The sequence below is a fragment of the Pinus tabuliformis genome, chromosome 4_1 (assembly GCF_031772625.1).
Source record: "Pinus tabuliformis cultivar Carrire ecotype Pingquan chromosome 4_1, CPIR1, whole genome shotgun sequence".
Lineage (NCBI taxonomy): Eukaryota > Viridiplantae > Streptophyta > Pinopsida > Pinales > Pinaceae > Pinus > Pinus tabuliformis.
The window spans coordinates 746416844-746441589 of NC_142303.1; the positions used below are offsets into that span (position 1 = coordinate 746416844).

A 24746-nucleotide genomic window follows, 5' to 3' on the forward strand; every position below is an offset into this window, starting at 1 on the left:
ATGAATCCCCTCTATGTGAGAAATGCCTCGGGCCACAAACCTGGCCTTGTGCTTCTCCACACTACCATCTGTTGCTTGCTTTACCTTGTAAATCCATCGAGAAATCACCACCGACTTGTTTGTTGGTCATGGGACCACATCCCAAACACTGTTACAAGCAATGGAGTCATACTCCTCCACCATGGCATCAACCCAAACTGGTTGTTGTACTGCCTCCTCAAAAGAAGATGGCTCTGTATCAACACATCCACTCATAAGAGCCATGTATCCAGTGTACCTCTCAGGTGACCTCCTCTGCCTGCATTGTGATGTGGGTGCTCCCACATTCTCTCTCGCATCATACAATAACCTGTCAGCCTCTCTGGTGCGCTTTCTCCCATCTCTGGAAGACTCTGTCTGAGTGGATGTCTCCACTCCCGTATCCTATGCATGTGGCTGCTCCACATCAAAATGAGGTTCCTCCTTAAGATCTAAAAGCTCCTCAACCACATGTAGTTGAAGCTCCCTCTCAAGGGAACATCTCATGGCCTTCTCTTCATTGAATTTTACATCCCTACGAACCATTGTCATCATGTTGGTCAACAGGTACACTCGATAGTTGTGAGGTGTATCAGTGTACCCCACAAATATCCCCAACTCTGTTGTCGACTCAAGCTTCTTCCGTGCATCTTTGGTCACATGGCAATATACTGATGACCCAAAAATCCTGAAGTGACCCACATCTAGTCTCTTCCCTGAGAAAGCCTCCTCTGGTGTACTCATCCCAAGAATTCGATGAGGGCTTTTGTTCTGCAAATAAACAGCTATGTTGCATGCCTCGACCCACAAGTGTAGTGGTAGGCCCTAATCATGCAACATCGCCCGTGCTGCCCCTACAATGATTCTATTCTTCCTTTCAACCACCCCATTTTGTTGTGGGTTATGAGGTGTTGTCAACTCTCATCTAATGCCTTCTATCACACATAAGTTTTTAAACTCATTTGACACATACTCTCCATCATTATCACTCCTGAGAGCTTTAACCTTCCTACCAATATCTTTCTTGACCAATGCTTTAAATTCACAAAACTTTGCAAAAGTCCGATCTTTCATCTACATGAAAAAGATCCAACATTTACGAGAAAAATCATCAACAAATAGAACATAATACTTGTGTTTGGCCATGGATTCTGTCGAGAACGGTCCACACACATATGAATGGACTTGATTGAGGATCACCTGTGCTTGACTGCCTTTGTTGTGAAAGGAAGCTTTGGTGTATGTCCCCAAAGTACACACCTTGCATGTGTCAACTTGCTTTAGTGTACCTTTGGGAAGACCAATAGAAATTTGCTTCATGATTTTCAAAGTGCCATGATGCAAGTGACCCAACCACCTGTGCCACAACTCACCAATGTATTGGCTCTACACTATCTCTGCTTTCATGCTTAAGGCAACACAATATTCTACCTCCAACTTGTAGAGATTCTTCACCCGAATCCCTATCCTCTTTACCTGTCCCATGGCTATGTGATGAAGGAACACCTTTCCCTTACTAAAGATCACATCATAGCCTCTATCCTCCAACATGGCAACAGATACCAAGTTCTTCTTCAAACTAGGAACATACATAACATCTCGCAAGGTGAGAGGAGCACCTGACTCCCTTTGAAAGGTAACTGTACCCAACCCGATAGCACTATACCTCCCATCATCACCCATTTTGATATGCATCTAGATATCCTTCCCCTCCAAGTCACTAAAGAGATCCATATTACCAATCATGTGGAAAGAAACTCCACGATATAGTTACCATAAACTACCCAACATCGATGACACCATACATGCGATGACGGCAAAGTCCAATTCGAATTGTGAAGCAAGAGCCTCACCTGCCACTCCTCGTGAGGGCTTCTTCTTGGACTTCTTGAGTGGACAATTTGTATCAAAATGTCCCAACTTGTGACAATGAAAGCACTTGACTTTCAACATGTCCTTCTTCTTGCCTCCATGACAATAATCCGATTTGGAATGGGACACCTTCCCCTTCCCTTTCTTTGCCTTACTTGCTAAGGCACAATTTTCCTCATCATCAGTCTTTGATGAGGATTTGTCATTGGTGTTCCTCCGAATCTCTTCATGTACCAAATCTGACCACAGTCGTTCCCATTTTGATAGCTTCTCCCTCCCATTAACAGAATCCTGATAACTGTGCCAACTCTTGGGAAGTCTTAGAAGATCTAGGCTCACCATATCATCCTTGAAAACAGTAATCCCAACACTTCCAAGCTCATCACAACAATGAGAGAACTTGGTCAAGTATTCTAGAATTAAGTCGCCCTTCTCCATATTGATCTTTCTCATCTTGTCCTTCAGTGCCAACTTCATATGATCATTGCTATTCTAAAATAGGTTTGTTAATGCCTTCCACATAGCATATGGAGCTTCCTTGCCATGGAGACTCGAGACAATGTGGTCTCAAACTCCCTCAAGGATAATCTGCCTCACCTTTGCCACACACTTTCTCCATTCAGCCAAATCTTTAACATCTGATGCTGGAGGCTTAGGAATATCTAGATCAATGAATTCCTTGAGGCCATTGTCTTCTAGCACTGCTTCCATCCTGTCCTTCCAGGCCATGTAATTTGAGCTGCCTTCCAAGGCATACTCAAGTCTCAAACTGTAGAAAGCCATATTGCCAACTCTGAAGTATGAACTGCAAATTCGAATTTCACCTACACAACAAGCTCGAAATTTGCTCTTTTATGTTGTCTTCAGCTCCGATACCACGTAGATTTTTTTGTAGATTCAACAACTCATGTGATATACTAAAACATAAGACAATAATCTACTCTACTCTTCTTAGTGGAAACAAAAAATGTTCAATGAAAACAATAAGAAGAAAGAGGACGAATATCAATCGCATATAACACAATATTTCTTTGGGGAAAGAAACTGCTCAAAACCTCGACTATCTATATTGCATTAACTAGAAGACCTGAGAAGAAAATACAATGCTTGTTCTCACTAGAACAATTCTTGCACAAGTATGATCTAACTCTTTGCCTCACAAGCCCGCTCTAGCCAACACTTAGCCAAATCTGCTGCCTGCCAAGCCCCTATTTCCTTGCACAATTCCTAGGGGAATTAGCCCATATTTAATTTGGAAATCCTTCTTCCATAACTGCGCAATCCAAACTTAGGTCCTCAATTGATTGCAGGCACCATCTATACAACTCAAAAAATTATACAACTGATAGTACAATATCCTTGCACTCTAATCTCAACTGGGTCTTCCTTTGAACTGATATGAATGAGTTATATATGAGTGAATATTTAGTTAGTTGGTGTGGCACTGAGGATTCACTGGTGCACTAACTCACTACTAGGCCTCTACTAGTTCCTCCAACAGTTAGAACTAGTTTAACTGACTATAACTCAGTTGGATTGAGTTATCTCATTACAACTCCAATGAACTCAATCTCGACCCCTAAAATTTAGGGATCACACTTACATGCCAAATAGATTTCCAACTCGAATATTTATGTGCCAAATAGATTTCCAACTCGAATTTCCTAAGTCAATTAAGTCAATTTAACTTAATTAACTATTACAAGTTGCTATGAGAATAGAATTTCGATTTTAATTCACAATTTAATTCAAGGACAAATTAAATTGGAATTTCTTGTTGCCATTTTTAAGTGGATTGGTAGGTGGAATGGTTAGTGGAGTGCTAGGAGTAGGTGGTGGTGTAAGTGCAGGATACCAATAATGTAAGAAAATGATAACGTCATGTCATATATCGAGGAAAGCTTGTAAAGATCCTCATATACCCATGACTTGTGCCACCATTCTAAGTTAAACTAGTTGAATTGTATAGCTTATTGTCAAAGTACATAATTGATAAGTGACCTGATGACAATATTAATATCTAGTCAAATCTATCACATGCCAAGTCTCCACTTTTGAGTTAGCTCACTAGCCCTAGCCATCTCCACATCACACCAAGTATTAGATCCCTCACTACCATACTAGCTAGTATCTATAAAATATTAGACAAGAATTATACAATTTAGATAATATTTTATAATTAATAACATGCGCATTAACACATGAAAAAAAGCATGTTGCTTGACTCATCAAAACATCATGATAATATTACCCCTCATTATGGTGGCTTCATTATGCTAAGTAGGAGGTTTAAACACCCCTGTCAGGATATCCTTGCATATATATGATGTAGAAGGTTAAAAATGGGATTGTCCCCACTACATGAGATACTTATGACATTCACACCCACAACCTTGCATGGGAACTCTAATTTACCCCTCTTGGGCAACATCTAGCCCCAGATGTGCATTTGCATGCCAGTCGTCTGCCTAGGAGCATGGTGATGAAGTGATAATTGACTTGTTGAAAACTTTCAAAAGATAAATAATATAACTCTAAAGAAAAGGGGAATAGTTGTCTCCCATCTAACACGTTGTGACATCTATCAAAACAATATAAATATGTCGTGGTACAATGGCAAACCACCTTATCAATTTGGCTTGCTGATCAAGACTATTTGCATAATGCACCATAGGGCAATTGGTGTGTTTCCTATCAATAGTACATGGTGATAATGTAGTGATGAAATTTATAAGGACCTAACCTCCTCAACTCCAAAATAATGCAAACGTAGTAGTCCCCCAATAACCTTAAACGCATTGGGGTCAATAATCTCTAGATTAACATATCTCTAGATGTATGTTAATTGGCTTTCCCTTGTATCACTAGGTGACACATAAAGGAAATGTGGAAAATTCCCATCCCATCTTAGATAGACTAATGATGACATAAATATCCTCCTTTATGGGTTGGTACCACATATTGAAACCAACTCTGGGTGTTTATTAGTTGTGATCTCGTGTTGGATCAACTAGCATAGTAACTTATTGTTCCCTTTGAGGGTTTAACCTCCTAATAAATCTCAAGGATGCCAACATCCCTCAAAAAGAGGAAAGTCATATTAGTATTTGCATAATGAAACAAATCCCTTTCTTGGGCATCCCAAACACACACAACATTATATGCACTGACTTGTTATTGTTGTAACCATCCCTAATTCATTTGTTTGACCTCTTTATAAAAATATAAAAATAAAAGATACAATATGCATTAAATTACCAATTAAAATAATAATCAATGTTGAATTATAATTTTGGTGCATTAAAAATTAGTAAAAACACACAAATGCTACTCTTTTGATTACTGTACAGTCTACAATGCACTTATGTGTTACAATGTATTTTATATGGTGCACATGTGTTTTACAATGCACTACTATTGGTGCTATCATAAGTTGCACCACTAGTGCTGTACTTGTAGAACACAACACCATCAAGCCATGCTTTCTAAATAATGTTTATGCATTGTGAGAGTGAGACGCATCCCTTCCTTGGCCCCTTGATGTAGTATGCCAATGACGTGTGGTAGTATCATTTACTAGTGTGTTGAGTCATCCATAAACACATTGATGTGCATAATAAAATAAAAACCATTGGAATAACAACACATGGTGCATATTACTTGAATGTCAGCATTGGGACACCATGTAATAAGGGCCTCTAGTCATATGTAACGCACCTAGCCCCTTAAGCCTTGATTAAGGATGCAACATATCTAAACCTAACCTTTAAGTTTTATTGTGAAGATGGGGTTATAAAATTTCCTTTTTCTTTTGTCACCTCAAATCACATTTCTAATGTCACCATTGCCTTCTGCTCATCGAGATCTTTTCAACAATATAAATTTCATCTCTTTTCGAGCTCCAATCATAATTTTTTTATGCCCATTTGAAGATCTACCTCCTAAGGGTCACACTAGCATTCGTACAAGCCACTTGGTTGACACGTGGTAGCCTCTTGGCCACGTGTAACTTCTGTGCTGGTCCATATATGTTGATAATCCATCATACTAGAGCCACTCCATACCATAATTTCGATAAAAAGTGCATTTCCAACTCTATGATGTTCCAATATCCCGATATACCTCAAAGGGAAGTTATGTCGATAACACCAATACACCGTTATGCCAATGTGCCTATATCTTGATATGTTGGTATCCCGATATGCTTGTATGACAACTCAACATGTCACCTCATTCTTTGACACTAGTCATTTTTTACACATGAAATATATTGGTGTGTTTTCTAACATGTGGAAATTACTGACATGTGTCATTTATATTTAGATAGTTGACATGCCAAAAATGTTGAATATGAGTGACACGTGTCTTAAAAGTGACATCACCAAGTCATCCTTTGTGACATGATCACAACATCATTCTTCTGGTGTCTGGTACCACTAGTTAACAATCTTGGTGAATAGGAAATTTATCATCAAGTGATTGTTCTCCATACAAGAGCATGCCATACCAGAGTTTTTCCAACGCGTGTTTTTTCATTCTTCAAGTGTTCCAATATTTGATAAGCCCCCTTTCGATTAGCTCTTGGTCGTAGCTCTTATCGGCCCACATGACTAAGGGCTAAGGCCGATGCCTTCCAATCCTTGAATTCTCTAACTTGTGTTAGCTTTATGCTTCTTGCCAATATACATTCCATCACTCAATATGTAGTTGTCCTTCAATGGTTCCGAACTTCTGTTATCTCACCACTTTATCGGGTTTTGTTTGTATCAAATAACAACTCTATAGACTCCATTTCATTCCTCGATCATTGATGGCCAAAATTTTAACCTATGATCTCCCCATAACCCAAGAAGCCCCTTATTTGCTAACTCTGTGTCACAACCCCCTTATCAACCATATGACTATAGATCAAGGCTTGGGTCTCCAAACTCCAAATTTATTTTTGGCCTGAAACAAGGAGTCAACCCTCAAATTTCCATTAGCAAGGCATATTTGTAGAGGGCTTTTCTTAGCATATTAACCAATCAACTTATCAGACAAGGCCAAAGAGGCCATTGCACTTAATGTGCCTCTTATGAGATCCTTGGACCTCTTCGCTCAAACCGAGACAACCTTACATCTACTCAACAGTACAAATAATGTACTTCATGTATGTTTTAAACCTTTAACTAGCCTCCAACAACTCTAGAGTTCTTTAGTGAACTCTTTATCAAATGTTTTGAGAAGACTAGATGAACCACACTAGATGGTTCAAAACACGTTGACAAAACACTTATGATGTGATTTTTACCGAAAGATTTCTCATTATTCAAGACTATTTCCCTTAAGTCTCCCCTTTTGAAATCAAGGCTTTTGTTCATACCTATGCCATCCACATTATTCACAAGACCCTCAGATTACTTTAGTTGGCCTAGAGTTTCTCCAATTTATCTATTAATAGACTATGGATACTAGCCATGACTAGGACTAGAAGTCATTAAGTCCCATGCTTAATGTGCCATTTACTTCCTACCCATAACATGAAAGGCATAACACACAAGTACATTGAAAATTGATTATGGAGCATATGAGTATTATATAATCCTTTCAGTCAGATCTACTACTTCACATCATAAATAGACATCACCTAGACCATATTGCCCATTAAGCAGACAAGTACATAAACATAATACATTTAAGCAATGACCATTTCTTTCTCGTTATCATGGTTTACATTATAGAGATGAAGTCCAAGATGGTACTTATTTGATCAAGATCCTATATTGTTTGCAACTGATGAAGGGTGAGTTACATTCCACTCCACCAGTTGCACTGCAATATTTCTCACAACTAGGCACCCTCGAGCCAGACCAAGAAGCCATTAGGGAAGTTATACTAAACATTGCAAGGGGAAGTCATGAAGGCCATTCTCCTTCATCAAAATAATTCATGAGTTCCCTTCAAATCACACCAAGCCTAGAGTTCTGCCTAGGTGCTATGGGTGTTTTCTCGACTGCTATACACAACAAGCACCCTAGAAGCAACATTTCCTAGGTTATTGGTGGTGTAAGGATGAAGGTCACTCTCCTTCATCCACTTAGAGGTCAGTGTAGAATCTTTTAGCTTAAAGAGTCAAGGTTTGATCTCATTCCCAATGTGGTCACAATGGAGCCTACATAACACAATGAGAGCCTTTCACTTAGCCAAGAGTTCCTTAGTGCCTCTCTTGGGTGCTTAGGTGCACTGATTTCAACACTTTTCTCAGCAAATTGTTATTCTAGGCCTACTTAGCTTGAAAGGAGCCCTTCACACAGTCAAGAGCCCATTAACACTTGTTTCTAGTGTCTTTGTGCATAACACAGACAATTCTCAACAATCCATTCAACCCTCTAGCTTAGGTTAAGACTAAATCCCTGACCTCGCTCATAAAAATTAGGCGAACAAGAATCATGCACAAGGTTTCCTTCTGGTTCACATAAGAGCCTACTCTTGTCTCCCTTCATCTCTATTTTTGTCTCCTGGATTATGCTTATTCTCTGTCGTTTCCTTGTCTTTCATAGGTGATATTCCTCGGGTTTCTTCCCTTAATGGAATTACATGTTATTGGTCAGATTATAAGCTTTTGGTTAGAGTGTTATAATTACAATTATTTTAGGTCCTTTTCCCATTTACATTTACATGCCCATACAAGCATCAATAACATAATTAATTAAAATTACAATGTCAAAGGGGTTAAGTGTTGGGGATGCTACATCATTAATGTTGATGCACATGGGAGAACCAACAACATCAAACAAAGACAATATGGAGCCACAACAACACATCATGAATGGAGGGCATATATAATATTCCAAGTCAATGCATCCACATAATCAAGTAGCATTGTGTACATTGTACCAAGTCATCCAATAATGCATCATTAGGTGCATTAAAATGCACAACACCAGAGCACTTCATTTGATGTGTTAGCATGTACAAAACACATGAGATCGTCTATTCCACACACACACAACCATAGCAAGGCACATGCGATTCACATTAAATGACGTGAGAATGTGGATGGGTTGCCTTGCAAACAATGGTCCATAACATCATTTAACATAATAAATACATGTGTTGATTTTCAAAAACACAATTTGCTTATTATGTTTGTGAACATTGTTAGTAGTGTGCGCTATAAACTCACCACACATCAATGTGAGAAAAAATCGCATGTTACACCAATGATTTTTATTTTTTTGTTATTATATATTTTTTAATCTATTTAGAACACATGAAAAAAGGAATTTACTAGTTAAAGTGGAAATGTAAAACCACAAAAATGTAAGTTAAGCTACAATAGTGAAATTCCCAAGTCTTCTTTCCATCATGGAGGCATGGTTCTTGTGGGAAATCACAAATTGGATTTGGTAGGGTTTCGAAAATCTATAAATGAAATGAAATCCATTGTGGATGAAGATTGTTGACAAAATCCTACAATTCAAAAGTAGGGTATAATGCGGTGCTTGTAGTGGGGAAAAGAGCACTGGTGCTTAAAGCTATTAGAAGCATGGTGAATAGTAAAAATGATAAATTTGTGTGGTATTTTTACTTGAATTTAATCCTACCATAATGCACCTTGTATCTTAACACACGTGGTTTTTATGTTTTGGGTGGCGCACAATTTAGAATACTCCATTTTACCAAAAATGAGCACAATTGGTAATTCTTTTATTACACACTAGGGCACTTGTGGGTTTAGTGCAAATCATGGAGCAACATTTTAAATTAATCTCTTTTACAAAAATTGAGCTTGGTCTCATAATTCTTTTATTGGTTTGTGTGGAGTTTAGTCCCCATTAGGTCATAAGGTTCAAATCTCATGGGGAGGGGTTAGGGGTGGGAACCACCTTTGGGGGAATTAAACTATACCAAGGGGCGTCCAAGTCGACCACGCTTCACAGGATTCTAGTGATAGCTTCCCACTGGTGGGAAAATCGTTATTTTATCCAACATTGGGGTTGGCCCCCACCTAGGCTAAACCTAGTTCGAAAAAAAAATACAAAAGAAAAAGAAAATAAAATAAAATAAAAGAGAAAATGAAAAGGAAAGAAAGAAAGTCCTTTCAATATAAATGCATTAACATAGTGATAGGATAGTGTGTAGAGTGGACTATTTTTGTTTTTGTTTTTGTAGGTAAGCACCCACGGGGGATTTGAACCAGTGACCTATCGCAAGGAGTGCCTTAACAGTGCACCCATTCACCGTCAATCCAAAGCCTTGTGGGCTGGCTATTTTTGTTTTTTAAATAACACGTGTTTGTAAAATTTGTGCATAGTTTGGTGGGTGTGTGTGCATAATTTTTAATTTAACCCTCCCATGATGCAACTTATATTTAGTAACATCAATATGTATTTATATAAGCTCCTTAGGGTAATTATAAGTTTAGCGAACATTGTAAAGCAATCCAACACCCCCACCCCCCAAACAAATTCCCCACAAACATGTAAAAACATACACACATTGGCACATTTAATTGTTTTAGGTGCACCACAAATAAAACCTTCATAAAATCTCCACAAGCATTTGCTAAAAGTAAAACTAGGAGAGGTGCCTTTAGAAAAACCTTCACAAAACCATATGTTTTGCTTGAGAGAGTTGAGCATGACCCTTAGTGTGATAAAAGCATCGAGAATCCCATGTGTGCTCTTAGGCGAGTTGTATTGATGTTCAAGCTTGGGAGAAACATTTTAGTAGCAGGTGGACAACGATCCATTCCAAGGAGGGAGAGAGAGAGAGAGAGATTTATATAAATCTAAGAAATAAATGCAATCACCAAAAATATCTCTGCGAGGAAGGGGGAACAAAGGGGTTGCAATAGTCCAAGTGAATGTTCAGTGAAATTCTCTCACATGGAAGCTCGAGGAGGTGTAAGGACCTAGAGTTTTGCCCTACTCTTGTTAGTGGATCGAACATTAAAAGGCCTTCTAACTTTGTGACCTACATAAAGGAACTCAACCTCTTCAATATGTAAATATAGTTTTGAAATTCCCCTCTAGAAGGAGGGAGTATCCCAACCAAAACAAGAGAGGTTGTGATTGTTTAGTGAATATTTAATGAGGTTTCCCCAAATGGAATTACAAGGAAGAATAAGGACCTAAATGGCCTTTCCTACTCGTAGATGGAGTACAACAACACTTTATAAACTTTACAACCTAGAGAGAGAATGTAATGATGGCCCTATCATCCCTCTAAGAGTATTAGACATGTTTATCAATATAACAAAACCATTAAAAATAGACAAGGCTTACATATACCACACCAATCTAATTATAATGTCTTTTTGCAATAAAAAAAAGCTGGTGAACATTTTTATTATTATTGTAAGTTCAACATTGGTGAGGTTACATCATTGTCATGTCCAAGAATAACACCCAAATAGAGCGAAGGATTGAACTTGTGACTTAACATCTAGGAGTGCCTTCACAACCCACCCGATCACCATCTATCCAAAATCTCATGGACAAGATGGTCACCTCATGAACAAGATGGTGAACATTTAATCTGATTTTAAGATGCAAACTGAAAAATAATTTATAAACACAAATGAATGATATAACATAAATTTAACATGCTAAATGATGTAAAGGTTATGAGTGACATGGACTCTACCCCTCACCATTATGAGTGACATGGACTCTACCCCTCACCCTTGTTTGCGTGTCAATGAAGAGACCACATTAACCCTAAACCCTCGGTTGAAGGGCGAAGTAATCTTAGATCCAAGGGGAGGGGCATTAACCCTAACCACAAGGGGAGGGGGCCATTTCGAGCCACGATTCTTACGTTGTTAGAAATTGTATGAGATTGTTCTATCTCTCGATCATTTTAACCCTAGGCCGTAAGGGGGGGGGCCATTTCGTGCCATGATCCTTATGTTGTTAGAAATTGTATGAGATCGTTCCATCCCTCAATCATTTTAAAGTAAATAAAATTTTAACTCGAGTCGTTCTAAGGGTAACTGGGGTTAAGTGCGGTTTATAGTAGCTGATCGGCCAAGAGTCGCGTTCGAGAGTCCGTATGATAAAAGCGGTGGCATCATCTATATAAAAGTGAAGTGGGGTTAAGCTAAACCCTAATCGCTCGAAATTGAAAATAAACAAACGCAACACAGGTTGGGCCTATTTAAGAGTTGTCGAATCGGCTAGGGTTTATCATTTAGTGGAAGCTGTTCTGTTTAACCCCCACGCGGAACGAGCTGCGAGTTTCATCTGCATTTGCTGCAAAAGCCCGTTATCTCCTTTCAAGTCGAGGTAAGAATCGCCATGGGTCCTGCTTTCAAAAGGCTATAATGAGAAATAACTCTTCCTTTGATATGCATGTCGCCGACTGTGAATATCCAATAGTTTTGGTGGTTAAATCCACAAATGTAAATTAGGGGAACCATTGCGAATGTCTGTTGCGTTTATTTGGGTATTTGTTCGCCAAAAATGTTTATTTAGGGTTTTTGGCCAAAGCCAAATGAAAAGTCACTGAAAAATCACTGAGCATAAGAGTTTCATCTTCCTAACTGAAAATGGCAGGCTCAGGCCGTTGAATTTTCAAGTAGTTTGTCCGACCATGTCTGCCTTTACTAATAATAAAAGGCAGTTGGTTTTATTGGTAAATATCCAGACTTCTGTAGCTAAATATTGCTTTTCTTAATTTTCCATGCTTCCAAAAGCAATAAGAATATTTGGATTCAAAGCATCTAGCAATTAGGTATAATAATAGGCAATTGGGTTTATTGGTAAAATATGTAGACTTCTGTAGCTAAATATCGATTGGCTTAAATATGTTATGATTCCAAAAATAATACCAGTATTTGGATTTAAAGGAACCAGGGTTTAGGGGTATAAAAATGGGCAATCCGCTTTCCTGCTAAAATATTCAGATTTCTGTAGCTAAATACTGATTGGCTTAAATATGTATGCTTCCGACACACTCTAGGTTTTTGATACTATTCAGGCTTCGAAGAACTGTTTCCATAGTTTTCATTTTTATGCAAATGATTGTTCTGTAGTTGCACAAGTTTTAAAGCTCAAAACAGAGCCCAAGCTTGTCCGGGGTTCAAATCGTCAGGGGTTTTATTTATTAACAGTTATACAGTGTCTGTGGGTCATGAAAAATATTTGTTGTGATTACAAGTTTTTTTTTGAGGTCTTATATGTACAATTTGTGGGCGAAGGAGAGCATTTTCAGGTTTCTATTTATTGTACTCGCTTATTGATCCGAAACAGATAGTAATATATTGTACTCGCTTTGATTGCAGTTTTGATCTTAACTAGATTTTTGGCAATGGACGGAGAGAAATATTCATCCGGAAAGCGTTCCTACTCGCACATTGATGCTGGGGAAGGCAATGAAAGGAGTAAAAGGCGACATTCTGACTTTGAACGGGGTTCCGCAATGCCTGGTGATAATGACACTGTTTATCGTATTCTTTGTCCTGGTAACAAGATAGGCAGTGTGATTGGGAAAGGTGGTAGTATTATAAAATCCTTGAGGCAAGAAACCCATGCCAAGATCAAAATTGCAGATTCTATCCCTGGTGTGGAAGAGAGGGTTATTATTATATTCAGCTCTCCAAAGGATCAGCGAAAGGAGCATGATGAAGAGAAGAATAGTGATGAGGAGGCTGACAATGCAGCTAAGGATGACATTGATAGGGAGCCTCTGTGTCCTGCACAGGACGCACTTTTTAAAGTACATGCAAGAATTGTCGATGGAGAGGGTGTTGCTGGTTCGGATTATGAAGAGGATGATAAGAGTCGGAATGTAACTGCTCGCCTTCTTGTGCCAACAAACCAAATTGGGTGCTTACTTGGAAAGGGTGGAAAGATAATTGAGAAAATGAGGAGTGACACTAGTGCACAAATTCGTATAATGTCCAAGGAACAGCTACCTCCCTGTGCGATGGATACTGACGAACTTGTTCAGGTAAGTGTTTTAAGCTTAATGGGTCTAACTTGAGATTATGTTGGAGTTTTCTAATCAATTATTTGTTTTCCTGTTAAGTTTCACTTTATTTCATTGTATTTAAATGAAGACATGGACTCTGATTATTATAGATATCTGGAGATCCAACGGTGGTAAAAAAGGCCTTGTATGAGATTTCTGCTCGTTTGCACGAAAATCCAGCAAAACAACGCCTTTCATATAACAGCGGTTCTCATTTTGGCAACAATCCTTATGGATCTGGTGGTCCTGCATTTTCTTCTGTAAATCTTATGCCCCAAGGAAATCCAATGTGGTCTCACCAAAATGTGGGTGCACCTATTGTTGGCATTGGCCCACCCATGCCATGGCTTGGAGGATATGGTAATGAAGCAGCTTCTGCATGGCATATGAACTCATCTGGCTTTCCCGTTCTTCCCAATTTGGGTGGGCCTTCCCGCAAGGATGGAGGTCCGGGAAAGGAGGTCACTATCAGAATCTTGTCTCCCAATGATAGGGTTGGTGGTGTAATTGGTAAGAGTGGCAGTACTATTAATCAGATAAGACAAGAATCAGGATCACGCATTAAGATAGCAGAAACAGTATCTGATTCAGAAGAAACAGAAATTGTAGTGTCGGCTTCAGAGGTGAGTAGTCAATTGGTTTATCCAACAGCCTTTTGGTGTTCAGATTGACATTATGTTCATTGGCATGATGTCTTGTCAGATAGCTGATCTCCATTATAACTCTTTATTGCAGTTTGCTGATGACCAAGTCTCGCCTACTATTGAGGCTCTACTACAACTGCAAGGCAGAACAACTGCTAGGTCTGAAAATGAAGGTCATATCACAACACGACTCCTGGTTCCATCAAATCAGATTGGTTGTCTTATTGGCAAAGCAGGTAGCATCATATCTGAGATGCGGAAAACAAGTCGGGCTGACATTCGTATATTGTCCAAGGAAAATTTACCGAAGTGTGCTTCACAGAATGATGAACTAGTCCAGGTTGGGTGTTTTTTTATGCCTTGTTTTGAAATAATGATGCGTTGTATTGATTTCTCAATGTGTTTTTGTCATTTCTTGAAAGCTTTTTTTGGGAAGCTTCTCGGAAGTATTATCTGCTGAAATTTTGAACATTTTTAAAGATTGCTGGGGAAGCCAATTATGCCAGAGATGCTCTTATACAAATTGCTTCGAGGCTGCGAGCAAAGGTTCTTCAAGATGGAGATGGTGCTGGTAAAGGTGGCCCCCCCGCTCTCTCATCCAAATCCAGCCTTTCAAAGGCTGATGGGGCTCCAATTTCATCCCATTATTCAGCAAGACAAGATATGTTATCCCCTGGAAGAATGTATCCTTCATCTGGTCTTGGGTTCCAAGGAACTGGTGGCAGATCATCAACTGGGGGATATAGCAGTTTTGGAACATATCAGGTATTATAGCTATTTGGGGGAGACAAGCACTTTGATAATCTGAAATAGTAAATAATCCTATACAGATGTTATTTATTTATTTAAATATCTTCCTCATAATATGCAGATATTTTCTATGATGGTTAGCATTATTTGATTTGATTTGATTTATTTTGTTATTATTTTTTCTTCTATTATTGCTATTATTAAACTTTTCTAAAATGCTGGACTCACCTGAGTAAATTTGTGCTGCTGCCTAATTTTCTGTGTAAATATTTAAGAGTGGAGGGAGTGGGTATGATCCCATTCAAGGATATACATCAAGTCGTACAACTGATAGCGGGTATTTGTTTCTCTAGGCCTTGTTATTTTTTTTATCTTGTGTAATTGTTATCAAACAATAATATTTGTATTATGGCACAATTTTTCATTATTTTGCCCACATATTGTGCCTAGTTCTAGCTTGTACCCAAAAATGTTAAATTTACCCAAAAATGATAAGTTTTTGATACACAGGTATTCTGGAGGGTTTCCGAAAAATGTATCCACAACGACTGTCGAGGTTACTATACCAAAAAACGCAGTTGGGTCAGTCCTTGGGAAGAGAGGAAGTAACATTCAAAACATTCGAGAGGTGCAGTTTGTCGAATTGGTAGCTTTTTTGAAACCTTGTTCCATTATGATTAGCTTGCAAGTTTATTCTAACAAACTATATTTTTGTCAGATATCTGGAGCAAAAGTAAAGTTGCATGATTCTGAGTCTGGTTCCTCGGATCGTGTTATTGAAATATCTGGGACACCAGAACAGACACACGCAGCAAAGAGCTTGCTTCAAGCATTTATTGCAACTGGTGGTCAAAGCCAGCCCACACGCAGTGCAGGCCGGGGTTATTAGCACGGGACTAGTTTTGATGACTGGCAGGTGCCATTCTCTTACTATTATTTCAGCATCTCTGCTTTATTAAATAGAATGCAATATATAAATTACATCTTTTAATCTTTTCAAGCATGTAGATCAGGATAAATTGTCATAACCTACAGCGCTAGTATTCCAATTTTCTGATGCTCCTTCGTTTTACCCTGTGGCCATTGTCTCTTTAACACCAAACAGCCACGATGTATGATGCCTGGAGCCAGTCTATCATCCCATGCTGAAGCCTCAGCCCAAAACTGAAGATCTGATGAGCAGAGCCGTGGAAAGCCTATTGCCCATGCTTTGGAAGTATTAATTTAGTTGGACTAGCTTCTCAAGGAAATTTTGTTCCCTTGAGTGTTCTTTCCTTTAACTGCCAGTAGTTTTTCGAGTTTATGAACCATGTACTGTAAGGCCCAGATTCAGCATTGAAGTATTGGAAGTTTCAAGACTGAATGATCAAAAGTGGATTTTGTGTTGTCGTATATTATGGCCAATTCCTTCTCCTTAGGATTTTGGAGCCGGATCCCAGACCAAAAATCATTTTGGATTATTGTATCATTTTTTTAAAGATCTTGAGTATACTCACTAAAATGGTACGAGTAGTGAAGGTTTTTCAATAGGATTATTATAAATATGTGTGCCTTCTGTATTTTGTATCCTGAAGGTTCCTGAAGGTTTTGATTATCACGTAGGCTATGTTGGAATCCATTTTGTAGTAGTACATTTCTGTGTAGTCTGTGGTCGTTACTGATATTTAACTGTTTTGGTATGAATAAGTAGCGAGTCTTCAGCTTTTGTGCCATTAGCGATGCAATTTTGGTAATTAATTTGTTCATCATTGAGTTAAGTAAGCTTATCTTCTAGTTTGTAGTTTTAAGGCCTCTAACATGTGTCTACTGTAGCTACATTCCGGGATTTCCATTGTTTGTTTTCAGTACCCTGATGGTCTCTAATTTGCCTAGAGTCTATTCCTGTTAGTTTATTTCTTTCTGTAGTTTTCTTTGTTACGTTTTATTCTGAACGTTTTCACAGAATGCCACTTGTGCTCAATACGAGTTTTCCAAAATTATTTAGTTTGACTATGTCCATTTGTGTTTATAATATTCGTTTACCTTGCTTCAGAATAGAATATATATAGTCTGGCAAAAGATTGCATTGAGCAGTATTTTCTAATATGATTAATTTGTATTTTCTAAAGCTAATTGGGATGAACTGCTAGTTGTCCTGAATATTTTGAATGACGACATAAGCAATTTTAAATTATTTTCCATAACTGTTACATTTTACTGTTTAATTCTAATTAATGAAAAATACAAGCCAATGTTGTAAGCTGTCAATTATTACTGGGTGTGCTTCTATGTTGTGGCTTTAAATTTTAAGGTACCAATGTCTTTGTAGTCTAAATCTTTGATCTTCTTTGCTATTAGGTTAGTAGACATTTCCTTATAAGCAGGTATGAAGGTTCAGAAAATGTCATTGCAGCGTAACTACTGAGATATTTTGAAAAAGATATTAATATTGACTGCAGAGCTCAGCTCATCAGGTATGCCGTTTTGTTATTTGACTGATTGCATGTTACTGCTAAATAATTTGATATATTTCAAATATCATGTTGTCTAAATATAAGTAATAACACTTCCAACGCCCGAGTTACTGGTTTTTTAAGTGGTCTTTACTTATGCAAAAAAATCAGCTATATCTTTTGATTCTAGTAAATGCTGTTGTGTTTTAGTTCATATTTTTTTGTTAGTAATTTTTGAAATCGAATGAAATCCAATGTTGTTCCAGTTTCCTTATTATGTGTGTATTGTCTGATTATTGTATATGAACACATGATTTTTAATAAAAAAATCCCCACAGTTTATTCTTTGTAATTTTCATTTTTAGTCATCTGGAATTAAATCGGTGGAATTGGTAGTTCTTATTACTGTGAAATGTATGGTAGGTTTATGACTGTGGTCTGAATGTTAAATATATAAACAAAGGACTGTTATTATTTATTAACAGCCCCACATGCATGACGAAATCTCGATGATGGTAATGTATTGAGTTGCTTTCAATGTATTTGTCTACATGGTCACATTGCTACTTGTAAGAGTTCTTAATGTTAATTGCAGATTTAAATTTCATCTCAAAACTACCATTTCAATCAAATCGATCTTTACGAATACTCCTGCTATCTTAATAATTGCATGCCAGCAATTCTGAGTAATTACAAAACATTATTCCTCTGGGAAGTAGACAATAATTCATGTCAAAGAGAGTACCAGCGTTGTAGAGAGTACCGAGCTATGAAGATGTGGCAAAGTAGACAATAATTCATTAATTACTTCAAGTCCTTGTTAATACAGGGGTCCTTGTGGTCTGATGGCACCGAAGAAGATGGGTTGTACACTTGTTTCAAGCGGGTTTCTGTTCATCATTTAGATGTAATAAAGCCATAAATAAGAGGATGACAAGAACAACCTTTTAAAACAAAGCACCATACCAACTTCCCAGGCTAAAAAATGTCCAGGGAATTCAATTTGGGCAAAAACAGATTGCAGAAGCTCCCAATGCCATTTATTGCATCCCTCAATATTAAATGCTATGAAACTTTCATAAACCATTAATAACAAAACATAAAGTGACATGTGAGACACTTTCACACCCTCTAATGTATATAAATAAGGCAAGATAACTCTATGAATAATATCTCGAAGTTTGGCTGGTTTTATTGAGAAAGATAATAGATGTATAGGATAACTGATATGTGGGGGCCATTGTAAATCAACCAATATAGATAATTGTTTGTGGTTATTATTCGAAGTAGCCATTGTACTCGTTGTTATGATTAGAGATAACAAGGTATTGTGATTAGGTATACAACATGGCATTATGACTGTACTTGTGATTAGGCTTACAACATGGCATTATGATTGTACTTTCGTGGACATTATGGCATTATCACCTCATGCTTGTTTGAATATCGAAGTATTCTCCATATATGGATTGTATGAAAAAATTACCTCGTTGATTTAATTATATTTGGTATTATGCTTCATAGTAGTGATCCACAGGTTTAAGAGGCATGACAAAGGTTTGGATGCAAAAGTGCATAAGGTGTGTTCATATGGAATTTAGAAAGTACCATAAGGCACCAAAAAAAATAGTTAGAGGCCTTGTATCCATGAGACAAGTACAAAAGTAAACAAGGCCTCTAACTATTTTTTTAATATGCGGTCTAATATATTTTGTATTGGTGTAAGGATATGGATATGGTCTATAATGTTTTGTATTGGAGTAAGGATATGGATGCGGTCTAGAATGTTTTGTATTGGGATAAGGATACGGATGCGGTCCAATATATTTTGTGGGTGAAGGTGTAGAATATTTTGAAGGATACGGATGTGTGGTCCAAATATATATTTTGTATGGGTGAAGGTGTGATTGGTTGAGAAGAATGGAAAGACATTTCCAAGTATGGAATGTTGTTCCAAGGTATTTAGGCTAATGATTATCACTCAAAAGGTTTGAAGACCACTCCATGGAAGTGGAGAAACTAGTAGGCCCATAAAAAGTGCCATAAGAATTGTTATCGCATAGCAATTAGTAATCCCATAAGAACTATTGATAAGACAAGTGCTATCTAAAGTCATAATTTGTAGTTCATCATATTCGAAAGTAATGTTTGGCGGGGGATTCAGGGTACATTTTCAATATCCTAGCCCAAGGAGTGGATGTTCACGTAAATGGTGATGTTAGTCTCCAAAGGCATTTGGAAAAGAGACTTCTTTAATTGGTCCATCGCTCATGAGGATTGGTATAAAATGATAGTCTCTAATGAAAATACGTCCTTCATTTGGAATCATCATTCTATCATCACATGGAACTTGGGGAAACCTCGGGGGACCATTTTTTGGTGATGAAAATGACCCCAATTTTTTCGGCTAATAACAATTAAAAACATAAAAATTAAATGTATCGCCAATTTTTAAAAACATAAAAATTAAATGAATCGCCAATTTTTTTTGCTAAGAATAATTTGAAAACATAAAAATTAGAATGACCCCTAATTATTTTTTTCACTAAGAAAGATTATAAATATAAAAAAATTACAATTTTTAACATAATTAAAAAAATGAAATACAAAATTAAAACTAAAGGATAAATTAAAATTAAAACATAATTATTCACATCTCTCATACATTTGTCATTATTAATTATTCACATCTCTCATACATTTGTCATTATTAATTATTTGCAACTCGACATTTTATTTTGTCACCCAAGATTTTCTTCTTGTGATCATAACATTTTCCATTTGCAATTTCTTGTGATTTATTGTTGATCGAGGGCTTGAGACACTTGATCATCATATTTAGATGTACATTTCATAGTTATTAAGGTTTATTATTTACTAATTTAGTTAGACATATTGTTGGGATTTTTTTTTTTTAATTTTTGACTATCATGGACCCCCTCCCCAAAATTACCTTAAATATGGGGTTGCTTACATGGAAAATTTTAGGGGCAAATATTCGCAAGTGGGCTAATTTTCGATGATTTTTTCAAAAAAAAGATTGGCCAAATACATCAATAAGCATTTTATATAGTTTGCATATTAGAGACTAGTGAGATTCACCAATGTTTTTCATGGTTGCTTATATACTCACCCTTTGTGTGTATCTTCACTCTCGTGTTCCTTTCCACAAACTTGGTGGAACATTGCTAAATTCATGTTAGAAGGGATTAGGCATTGATGATTGGGTCACGAACATTGCCAAATGAGTGAATAATAAATGGAATCCCTTGAGGAGCACTCATATTGGCATTTCTTGATATTTGAACCATTATAAACTTAAGATAAGGTGTTAACAAGCTCTAAATTAAGGTTTTTTATGAAGGTACAAGTGTTGCTCTAATGTGCATGTTAGTTCAGAGTTAACATGGATCTAGGTGGTTTTAGATATTTGTCTATTTTTTTTACAAGTAATGTGATTGCATTCAACATGAGCTAATCAACACAATGAATAGATAATACATCTTAAATGCGTACACAACTGAAGCTCATCAAAACTTTGAATACAATCACTAGAATGGATATTTCCTTCAAAAGTAACATTTAATAAGAATGATGATTTTTTTAAATCTTGCTAGAATGTGGATATACAAGACAACACATTAGTATCAACATTTTGTTGCCCTCAAGGGTGTAGATTAGTTGGTGATAGAGTGTATTGTTAAGATACTCATTGTGACGTCGATGTTTCAAATGTCACCTAACCCACGTGTCATATGCGTAATTGTTGGAATTAGCCTTGTGTCACATCCTTGGTTGAATTGTCGATTCATCTAGACATACCATCCAAATCCATGAGAAGTTATGTTTATCTTATGTTTATATATAAAATTTATCTTACATTTGTTTTAGCTTGGAGACAATAATTGAGGAAAATGTGATGATATGAATTTTATCCTCAATGGAGATTTTATTTCTTCAATTAACGAGAGTTTGGAAGGGAATCTACAAGTGTACTTGACCATTTGAGGAATTAAATAATGTCTATTGATGGAGGAGATTCCACTTTAATAAGAGTTTAGAAGAAAATCTACGAGTAATAGCAACAAACAATTTGGAGAATATTTTGAAGTTTCAAAATGGTCGATTTCTATAAAAAGTTCAAAAGTTCATGCTTTGATGATGGGTTGTAATCAATGACAAGTCATTCTAGAGAGTATTAGGGGACTATGCTTTAGAATATAATATGCATGTCAAAGAAGACATGTAGAGAAATTTATATTTAGCAAAATGAAGCTAGTGTTACAATAGAAATAGAGAAAAATGACACACATTGTTTGTTCTATTTATACTCATAATCATTTGTTTATTGGATGCATCTTTCTTGATCCTTTACAAAATTATTCAGAAAATAAAGTCCATAATTGCTAATTTCTTGTGGTTTAGGGCAAATGGAAGAAAAAAATACATCTAATATGATTGGATGTGATTATAGCGTGAAAGTCTTCGATGGATGGGGTTTAAAAGACAAGTTTTTGGATGGGCACTATTAACGAAAAGCTTTTGGAGGGCTATTAATGGTTGTGGCATATAGTAGGACTTTATCAAAGTGAAATACATGTGCTCGTTGTCGATAATGGATTGTTACGGAAGGAAATTGTTCAATCTGGAGTTGTTCTCACAATTAGAATGGTTTCTTGAAGACTAAACATTGGCTTTTTGATAATCTATAGGGGGGTTTGGAAATGTACCCAACATCTTGATTGGTATAGACCCCATATTAGGCATATGCTCCAAATATTTACTACTTGGGTTGGTACTACGTACACGACACTCTAGAGGAATTTTTAATGCAGGCTCAAGATGCTGTTGATTTGTTGAATTAATATCTTATATGTGCCTCTGAGAAGGAGATTGGTCTAGTAGGTGAGAACACTAATATAAGGGACCAATATATCTTTGATCTTCAAATGGCAGGAATTTCTATTAATGATAATGAAGATAAACTTTGTTGGTGTACTACATGAGGGCCAAATAGTAGAAATGGAATATGCAACTAAAGATAAAACTTTCTGGTGGCTTGCATGGCAAGACATGATTCTTACATTGAACAATTTGTGTAAGAGAGGCTTTGTTGGTCCTAGGTGGTGCCATCCTTGCAGAGTTGCGTTGGAAAAAAAATCTCCATCTTTTCCTTCAATGCTTATTTGTTATAGTGATATGGGGCCATGTTTTAAATGTTATCAATTATGTCAGTGGTGGCATTTTAATTTGTTGGAGGTGTTTTCAAGGGGTGGATCCAATAATGTCATGCATAGAGGACTTTACCTTTCACTATTATATGGGGAATCTTGTGTGCTAGGAATACATTAATATTCGAAGGTCTCCTTGTCAATATTGGGTGCATTAGTAATGAGGTTTGTGCACATTTTGGAGAACATGGCCAAAAGGTACACAAAAATAAGCCACCTAGATATATGGTCAATGAACAGAATACGGTTTATCCGGTTGGATATTTTGATGGTGTTGCTCAACATGCTCGTTGTGAAAGTGGAACTATTATTATGGTGAGCCAACATACTTAGAATCATTACTATTGGTATATTGGTTGTGGTACAACCACAACCAATATACCCATAATCGCCACTATTGGTATAGTGGTTGTGGAGCAAATACTAGAGTTGAAGCATTGTCCTTGTGGGGATTGCTATATTGTGCACGGAGACGTAAAGTGGAAAAGATCTCAATTTTCGTTGACGCTAGGATTATGATTGAATGGATCAATGGACCAACCTCTCTGACCTTGCCCTCATTGATGAATTGGTTGCATCGTATGAGGCATTAAATAACTCCTTTCATGGCATTACTTTTGAACATATATACATGGAATTCAACACAATGGCGGATGCACTCTTGAAATAGGGACTTGCTGCGAGTCCTAGTATATATTTATGCGTCTATTGCGATTGTGTACTATAGGAAAATTGTTCTCTCCTGATCGTTTGAAGGTTTTTTCCACTTCATTCGGGGGATATGTGGTATCCAAACAATTTTGTAGCCTTTTGTTTTCTTTGTGAGTATATCGTATAAACAATGGTTTCCACCATGTGTTAGAATGTGTTGTTTTTTAATATGTTTTTGGCACCATAAGTATTAGATTTTATATAGTATTCATAAGAATATAAGCTTATAGGGGATGATCCATTGTCTTGTTTTTCACTGTATAGGACAGTTTTGATAGACACTTGAAGACCAATGTATGTTGCTATAGACATGATGAAGGTCCTTGCTAATCTTTTGATTATGTACTAGATATCAATAATATGATAACATGTGTTTTTATTTTCTTGAAAAAAAATCACTAATTGTGTTATTTTAGTAGATAAACATTTATGCTCTTGAATTATTATTATTTTTCTCCACTCAAATTCAAAAACTTGCATCTACATTTTTTTGGGGATGATATGTATAATGCACATATGATTAATTAATGAATCTCTTATTATTGCAAAATGATTAAGAAAAAATTAATTGTCCTTGACGTTTGTTGATATATTATTTTCTAATTTTTTATTGATATATTATTTTCTAGTAATATTGAAGTTTGGTGATATATTAATTTTTCACTAATTTTGTAATCAATACATTTTACTAATATATTATAATCTATTTTTTACGGTCTTATACGGTTTTTTTGGAATTTAATTTTCATTAATTCTTTAGAACATTACTTTTGTAGTGGCCTAATGCTAACCTTTGGTTTGCCATTGGGGAAACCAAATTAATGGTAGTGCATTAGGTTCCTTGTGTTTGGAAAATCCAATATTTATAATATCGTAAAAAAACAACATAAGAAAGCCATAGTCGTGGATAGTGGTGAAGTCTTAGATGCTTGTATTTCCTTTTGCTAGAAAGTAAATTGAAACATAAAAGCATATAAGCCATAATGTAACATGTAGAAAATTAAGTAGATTTTGATGGCTACACCTATATGGGGTGTATGTAGCCTAACTTGATGTTTCAAATGCCCTTGAGCTTGGTCTTGGTGCAATGTTGATTTCAATTTTGTCCAGATGGTGCCCCAAGTCTTGTA

At 36.7% G+C, this 24746-nt stretch overlaps 1 protein-coding gene across 2 annotated transcripts; it reads left to right on the forward strand.

Moving 5' to 3' along the window:
* The first annotated feature begins 11967 nt into the window (after nucleotides 1-11967).
* LOC149178303 (KH domain-containing protein At4g18375-like) lies at nucleotides 11968-16769 on the forward strand. Of its 2 annotated transcripts, none has more exons than XM_089420319.1 (9): nucleotides 11968-12161; nucleotides 13160-13827; nucleotides 13959-14471; nucleotides 14584-14832; nucleotides 14973-15257; nucleotides 15518-15579; nucleotides 15753-15870; nucleotides 15961-16158; nucleotides 16348-16769. In XM_089420319.1, the coding sequence occupies exons 2-8, from the start codon at nucleotides 13186-13188 to the stop codon at nucleotides 16129-16131; spliced, it is 2040 nt and encodes a 679-aa protein (XP_089276445.1). In that variant the 5' UTR covers nucleotides 11968-12161; nucleotides 13160-13185; the 3' UTR covers nucleotides 16132-16158; nucleotides 16348-16769. The 2 variants fall into 2 exon arrangements, with proteins under 2 accessions (XP_089276445.1, XP_089276446.1); XM_089420320.1 differs by having other exon boundaries at nucleotides 15961-16154.
* Nucleotides 16770-24746: the final 7977 nt, after the last annotated feature.

Excerpts from the sequence above, each read along its gene's own strand:
- LOC149178303 (XM_089420319.1), top strand. The coding sequence starts at position 13,186 with ATGGACGGAGAGAAATATTCATCCGGAAAGCGTTCCTACTCGCACATT. Across the intron at positions 13,828-13,958 it reads ATACTGACGAACTTGTTCAG|ATATCTGGAGATCCAACGGT; the intron begins GTAAGTGTTTTA and ends TGATTATTATAG. Across the intron at positions 15,871-15,960 it reads ACATTCAAAACATTCGAGAG|ATATCTGGAGCAAAAGTAAA; the intron begins GTGCAGTTTGTC and ends TATTTTTGTCAG.